The 8,345-nt window shown below is 39.4% G+C and overlaps 1 protein-coding gene across 1 annotated transcript in view; it reads right to left on the bottom strand.

The window, feature by feature from the left end:
• Window positions 1-8,345, bottom strand: part of Cntln (centlein) — a 259,628-nt gene that overhangs the window by 155,150 nt on the left and 96,133 nt on the right. Inside the window, exon 8 of the mRNA XM_026782102.1 lies at window positions 2,633-2,827. Within this exon, the coding sequence (XP_026637903.1) occupies window positions 2,633-2,827 (195 nt within the window). The remainder of the gene's footprint in view (window positions 1-2,632; window positions 2,828-8,345) is intronic.

The following is an 8,345-nucleotide window of genomic DNA, read 5'->3' as shown; positions in this document are numbered from 1 at the left end:
AGCTACAGTCCACAGATCAAGGGAGGTTAAGTAAAGTAAAGAGGACGATTCTAGGGAAAAGAATGGACTAAAACAGATTTTGTAGGTGGACTGAAGGCAGATGGGGACAGGAACAGGAGAGATCAAGTTGAGGTGGGAATGGAGAGACAGTGCCAAAAAGGGACAGACGGAATTGCAGGGCACACACACACACACACACACACACACACACACAAACACACACACACAGAGGCAGCCCTTAGAACGGGAGAAAATTCTTTGCAGTTATAAATACAACAGGGAATTAGTGTCTACAATATTAAAAAGGAAAGAAAGAATACAAAGGACTACTAAACACTTTAAAGTGTCCAACACCCTTTCTATTACTGGGAAGTGCAGGTTAAACTGACACTATTTTCAGTTTCTCTCTCATTACGCTGAAGGGAAAACAAGGGATAGCAGATGCTGGCATAATGGTGGGTACAGGGAACTCATACATATTGTTGTTGGGAGTGTAAACTAGTGTAGCCACTTCAGATTTTAGATTGCAGTCTCGTGGTTTCTCACAAAAGTAGAAATAGGATTATCACATAACCCAGGTATGGTCCTACTGAGCACATACCCAAAGGAGTTACATCCTAATAAAGAGACTGTTTTCATTGATGTTCTATTCATACTAAATAGGAAATGGAATCAGCCTAATGTTCATCTACTGGTCAATGAATATGGATATTGTGATACATGGGATATCTCAGATATAAAAGTAAAATTATGATATTTGAAGGTAAATGAGTAGATTAGGAAGATTTACTGAGTAAAGTCGCCCAAGCTTACAAAGACAGATATCACCTATTTTCTCACAAATGTTGAAGCTAGCCTTGAATCTTTTGTTTTGTGTGTTTAATATGAAGTTCATATGGAAGTAGAAAACTAGGAACTGTTCACTAGGGGCAAATGCAATTACAGAGGGAAGGTTGTAAAATATAAATAAAATGAAAGTAGAGAGGGAATACTGGGAGCAGAATGGTTCAATAATAGACTGGGATACAGAAATATGAGGGCAAGGGAACTGCCAACCAAAATGAAGGATGTGTGGAAAAGCTTTATGGGAACATACGATCTTGCAACCTAAATAAAATTTAATTAGAACATATAGTAGGAAACAGGTGACATGAAAGAACAGGTGATGGAGGGAATACAGAGGGTTACAGGTATAAGCAGCAATGATCCCAGGAGCATAAAAGAGGAGTTAGATTGGACTAACCAACACTACATATATATGAAAAGATTTACAGAAGTCCACTAGTTTGTAAGTTAACTTGAAAATGCCATTTTTAAAAATGGAATTTGAACAGAGGCATTCTCCATGAGGTGGTAATGCTGCCCCCAAAAGACATAGATTATGAAATGAAAATCTCAGTGTCAGACACAGGATACTGCTGTGTGAGCTATTTATTGGTCAGGGAGACAACAAAAAGAAACAAAATTCATTGTTCTTGGTTTTCTATATGTTTAGGTAATCACTATATTACTTTTTAAGCCTGATACAATGCAAACCCTCCATAAAGAATTGTTATATTGTTTTGCTTAGGAAATAATTATAAGCAAATAAATAATCGGTACAAGTTCAGGACAGATACAACTTATTTCAAAACATTTTAGTTATTGATTATCAAACCTATAGATACTGAGGGTCAACTGTGGAGATGAATGATGACTCAGTGTCTTAGTTCCTGCTCCTCTTTCTGTAGTAAAATACCCTGACAAAAGCAACTCGGAAAAAAAGGGGTTATTTGAGCTCACAGTTCAAGAAAAGCCTGAAGCAGTTGGCCACACTGCATGTACAATCACCATATGGAAGCAGAAAATGATGAGTATCCATGCTTGCTTACTTTCTTTTTCTTTCTTTTTTAAAACATACTAATTTCAGTTCTTCCTTCCTCCTCTGCCACTCCCCCTACCTTCCCTTCACCCTTCACCCCTACCTAGTTCATGCCTTTAATCCCAGCACTCAGGAGGCAGAGATAGGCAGATCTCTGAGGTCAATGCCAGCCTGGTCTACAGAGCGAGTTCCAGGACCGTCGGGGTGCTTTCTAGGTCCTCCCACTTTAATTAACCTCATCTATGCAGTCTCCAAAGGCATGCCCAGAGGTTATGTATGCCCTCCCAAGTGTGCTTAGACCTGTCAAGTTGACATCAGCACTAATGGTTGAAGGGAGTAAAATGCTTGCCACAGAAGCTTATCTTAGGTCCCTAGAACCCAAACCAAAAATAGATACCAGGGCATATACCTGTAACCATGGCTGGGATGGCAGAGACGGGCAGATCACAGGGGCTGGTCCACTCCAGCCGAACAGTGAACACAACATTCACTAACAATCTCCCTCTAAAAGTAAGGTGGAGAGTGACAGAGGAGGACAACTGGTATACATAAACACATCACACACACACACACACACACACACCATCTATACTTGATATAGTCTGTATTTCTACTACATGCATTTCCTTTTTAATATTTACCATATATAACATTCATTTAAATGCAAATGTTTAATTTACATTTAAATATGCAAATTTATTTAAATTTTCACTCAACTATAGGAAATGGTACTCTGGTGTTATAAGGGTAACATTTTAAAAAATCTCTCACCTTTGCTGAGGGATGTGACTCACTTTCTGGAGTTGATGAACAGGGTTCTCCTTGTGATCCCTTAAGTTTTTCTTTTAATTTTATATTTTCTTGTTCTTTTTGAAACAGTTGGTCCTGAAGATTAACAACACTTTGTCGCAGCACGGCTTCATTTGATTTTGTAGTTTCAAAACATATATGTAATTCATTATAAAGCTGTTTAAAAAAATCCAAAATGATAGAATCAACAAAGGAATTATATGTATTTGTATATGTGTGTGTGTGTGTGTGTGTGTGTGTGTGTGTGTGTGTACCATATGTGAACATATACTTGCCCTTGAGTTATGTTAACAGCCAACAAGCAGAAACAATGTGGAAGTGACTGAGTTAAGTATCGATACAAAATTACAGCTGGCATTCAAAAGGGAAAATGTAGTACCAGCCAGGGCAAGAGACAAGAAGAGTGTTAAGTAGAAAAGAGGGGGCATGATTCTAGGCCAGTTATTCTCACCTGCAGGGATTCACATTAGAAAACAATTCTATTAGAATGGATCAATTTTAAAAAAATCACTCTAAAGATCTCAGAAATGTGAAAAAGCGTGTAATTTGTTAGGAAAGGACACAGAAGCATACTGCATATTTCACTGGGTTCATTGAGTTTAACTGATATATTTTCATTTAGCATAATGTTGTATATTTCTGAAGAAAGGTGGATGGAAAACTAAAAGTCAAAGCAAGGTAATCAGGTTGCAGGTACACACAGACAAAATTATCAGAACAGTGGAGCACTTCCATAGACAGCAGGGAGACAGCAAAGATCCAGCAGTGTTCTAAAAGCACAGATGGTTAAGTTCAAATTGTTTAAGTCAAGATACATGCATTAAAGCTAAAGTAATAGTTTATTAAAACTGAGCCAGAGCCGGGTGGTGGTGGTGCACACTTTTAATCCCAGCACTTGGGAGGCAGAGGCAGGTAGGTAGGTGTGAGTTCAAGGTCAGTTCCTGGCCAGTGAGTCCCAGGAGTCAGTACGTGCTGTACAATTAGCATCTCACCCAGGAATGCCTGGTTAACAACAGTGTCCCATAAAAGCTCAAGAATTTGCTTAGTAAGAGTTTGCTTAGTAAGGAAACTTTCAACTTAGGCTTGTTATTTAATGTGCTGTAACCCAACTGTAGTGGCAGATTTACGTGTGGAATCCAAATGTATAACTGCTACTAAAAGTGATCCAAAAGCCAAGATTCTTTTAAGAAAAACAGCTACCACAGAAACTATAATATGACAAAAGCAAAAACCTCCAAGTGGAAAAAAAATCACATTATATACCTAATAGAGTGGGATTTTAAGTTTGCTCGTCCAATTAAAGATAATGGCATACACAAAAATTCACAAGAATGTAAGTTTTAATTCATCTATATAGTGGATATTGCTATATATTTCTGTATATGCGATATAATTTGATTTCTAAAGCTTAAAATTTCAAAATTTCAAGAAAGGCATGTGCATCCTCTTTCTTAAATAGTTTTCTAAATCATACAATTTCCTAAAACATACATAAATCATAAAAATAAGACCTCTGAAACCTTCTAAACTATAATTAATCAAAACATTTGGGATCTATAAATAATAACTATTATTATGAATATTTAACTAATTCATATAACTTTACAGCAAAATTTAAGCAACTTTTACAAAATAAGTGTTACATATAGCATTTATAAAGAATTTCAAAACACAAATTTGTGCTTTCCATTCTCTTTGCCTTATACAATACAGGGATATATGCTAAGGTCATTTCCACAGCCAATTTAACCAGATGCTCTAAAAAGAGAAAGTAGTAATATTGACAGCATTCGGGGACAATTGAGAGGTCATTACAGACACAGTAATCACCCACCTGCAGATGCTTTCCTGACTGGGAACAAAGCTGACTAGAGACTAGAGCCAAGCTGAAGGGAGACAGATGGAGATTTCAGGAGCGAAAGTGATACACATTGCTCTCAGGTGCCACCTCTTTAGCTCTTCCTTTATATACACAAGGTTCTGGGTCTATTCACCCAGGGTGGGGAAACAATTCTGTTTTAAGCTGTTCTGTCTCTTTTGGTCTCACATTCCTGCTTCATCAAACAGAAGAGCAATAGTACTTCTCTGGCTCTTGAGGCACCCAGTGCAGCCTAGACTTGGCAGTGAGTCAGACACGATCCAGGCCCACCCTGCTCCACTTGGCTTTCCTGTCAAGACGCCTGAGGATGCACCAGGAAGAAAGATGGAGAGGAAGAGGTGAAACTTTGCCTTTCATATAGAAATCACTCAGTGAATATTCCTCATCATCAATAGTTTCTATTTGAACAAGGAAATTTTCCTTAGGAAGTTGATCTTTAATGCTTCTGATGCCTTGAACAAGATTTGCTATGAGATCTTGACAGACCCATCCAAGTTAGACAATGGTAAACAGCTGAAAACTGACACCATCCCCAACTCTCAGGAGCGTACCCTGACTTTGGTGGACAAAGGCATTAGCAACCATTGCTGAGTCTGGTACCAAAAAGGTTCATGGAGGCTTCCCAAGCTGGTGCAAACATCTCCATGTTAGGTGTTTGCTGTTGGATTCTATTTGGCCTATGAAGTGCCAAAGAAAGTGGTCGTGATTACAAAGCACAATGATGATGAGCAATATGCCTCAGAGTCTGTGCTGGAGGAACCTTCAGTTTGTGCAGACTATGGGGAGCCCACTGACCTGGGTACCAAAGTGATCCTTCCTCTCAAAGAAGACCAGACAGAAAAGTTAGAGGAAAGGAGGATCAAGGAAGTGGTATAGAAACATCCACAGTTCATAGGCTATCCCATCACATTCTATTTAGAGAAGCAATGACAGAAAGAGATCAGTGATGAAGAGGCAGAGAATGAGAAGGATGTGAAGGAAGAGGAGGATAAGAATGACAAGGAAAAGCCTAAGATTGAAGATGTGGGATCAGACAAGGAAGATGACAGTGACAAAGATAAGAAAAAGATTAAAGAGAAATTCATTACAAAGAGTTGAATAAGACAGCCTATTTGGACCAGAAAATCTGATGACATCACTCAAGAGGAGTATGCTGAATTCTATAAGAGCCTGACCAATGATTGGGGGACTACTTAGCAGTCAAGCACTTCTCTGTAGAAGATCGGATGGACTTCAGATCATAGTTCTTCATTCCCTTTGTGGAGCCCCAGCAGCAGAAGACCAAGGCAGACAAAAAGGACAAAGCTCTCAAGAGCCTGATGCTGCTGCTGTTTGAAACTACTCTCCTCTGGTTTCTCACTTGAGGGTCTCCAAACCTACTCCAACCACATCTATCACATGATCAAAATGGAGGATATTGAGTTTGAACTGACCATTTTTTTATAGCCAGGCAAGGTTTCCAGTAGTAGGATTATGTTGTATTTGGTTGAGCTGGTGGTGGACGGGTCCTGAGGAGAAACATAAACAGCCCAGGCTGATACTAGGACAGAAGCTGCTCTCTGAAAACTGACACTAGGGCTCTACTGTCAAAAACAACATCCATATAGCTCATTCAAAGTAGAGAGTTTGAGCTGGTTCCTGCATGGAATCTTCACCCTTACCTTCTAATCTCTTTGGTACTAAAAGGTACTCTGCAGGCTACCTAAAGAGAAATGTGGACACTAACCCCACCACAAAACCCTAAGCCTACAACCTGTCCTGTCTTCAAGATGTGCTGGGGCAATGGTGGCTTAGAACTTGTGAGAATGGCCAACCTATGTCTGGTTTAACTTGAGGCCCACACCACGAGAGGAAGCCCATGCTCTCCACTGCCTAGATTGCCAGTTAGTCAGATACTGAATAGGCAAGAGACATAGGGTAGAACCAAACACATCTGAAAAAAAAAATCAATGAAATGATTCCTAATGATATTTACAGAACAGTGTTTCTCAACCTTCCTAGTGCTGTGACCCTTTAATAAAGTTTCTTTTTGGTGACCCTAACCATAAGATATTTTCATTGCTACTCCATAACTCCATACTGTAATTTTGCTCCTGTTATGAATAGTAATATAAATATTCGATATGCAGGATATTTAATATGTTACCCCTGTGAAAGGGTTGTTCACCTCCCAAAGGGATTGTGAACCACAGGTTGAGACTGCTAAAACAGCAGCTACATTCACAGATCTAGAGTGGTGCCTTGTCAAGTCCTCTTCACAAAGACTTCCTCTAACAGTAGATAGGAGCCGGTGCAGAGACACACAACCAGACATTATGCAGAGAGTCTAAACTGGAGGTCCCCATTGGGTCCCTAACCTTAGAGAGCAGGGATCCCCACAAAAGAAGGGTAAGAAAAATTAGAGGTGTCAGAGGCAGTGATGGAAAACAACAGGAGAACATGACCCACTGAATCAACTAGGCAGGTCTCACTCACATGGCTCACAGAGACTTAAGTGGCAAGCTCCAGCCCTGCATGGATCTGTACCTGGTCCTCTGCATATATGTTATTTATAGCTGTTAACTTGGTGCATTTGTGAGACTCCTAACAGTGGGAGCAGGTGTGTCTCTGATTCTTTTGCCTGTTCTTGGAACTCCTTCTATCAGGTTGCCGTATCCAGTCTCAATATAACAGCTTTTTGCCTTTGCTTATTATATCTTGTTTTATCATGTTTGGGTGTCATCTCTTGGAGGCTTGCTCTTTTCTGAAGAGGAAAGGGAAGGGGAGTGGATCTTGGGGAGAGGTCAGGTCAGGGTAGGGCTGGAAGAAGCAGAGGGAGAAGAAGCTCTGATCAGGATATATTATATGAGAGAAGAATCTATTTTCAATAAAAGTAAATAAATAAATAAAGTACAGGATGAAAGGAGAGCCCTCTAGTCACATTCAATTCCAGGTACTAACCTACCTGTAAATTTAAAAGATGCAGTTTAAGTCTACCTCTATCTCTAGATGATGACACTTCAAGCCAATAAATTGTTTATCTCCCAGAAGAACTTGCAGGAAGTCAAAATATTACAACTCTTTGGAAAGGTCCTTACCTTATATTCTGTGCACAGGTTAAGTGCTCAAAATTGTCCCAAGTAAGTAAATTAGTTAATATAATAATTTAATTCATCTGTATTAGTTTTATAATTCTGAGTTAGTAAATGTTTCCTCTATTAACAATCAAAATTCCTTGCCGCTCTTTTTAGAAGAGTTTTTTATTTGTTTACTTGCTTTTGTTTGTTTTTGTTACAACTTATTTCCTTATTTCTGTTAATGGTGTAAAAACCTAGCTAGGATTAAACATTTTTTGGAAGACTCGGGCATAAAAAGAAATATGTGGTCAATACTCTTCACTGTCTGCAATCAGACAGCAGTTTAGCGGTTTTCTGTGCTACAACATGAGTGAGAAGAGTCAGAGTGAAAAAAAAAGTATATACTTCAAGGACAGAGAGGGACGAAGAGCATTGAAAGCTAAAATGGTAGTTACAGGACACCTAAAAGGTATAGAGAAACAGAAAGATGGCTTAGTCCGTAACCTCAACCCCAGCTGGGGTAAGAAGGAATGAGGAGGCACTATGATGGGAAGAGGGTAAAGAAAGCAGAGAGGGAAGACATTGGATGAGTTGAACACAGATAAAGAACACAAAGCTACAGCCACAGGGTAGGCCAGGCAGCTCCAGTTGAAAGACCCTCAGAGAGGACCTTTTTCTCTGATGAAGACCCCAGAACCAGGACACTCTGAGACCAGGAAACAAGATGCAATTAGCAAGA

Source organism: Microtus ochrogaster, chromosome 10 (assembly GCF_000317375.1).
Source record: "Microtus ochrogaster isolate Prairie Vole_2 chromosome 10, MicOch1.0, whole genome shotgun sequence".
Classification (NCBI taxonomy): domain Eukaryota; kingdom Metazoa; phylum Chordata; class Mammalia; order Rodentia; family Cricetidae; genus Microtus; species Microtus ochrogaster.
Note: the sequence above shows the minus strand (reverse complement) of the source record. Positions and strands in the feature narration are given on the sequence as shown.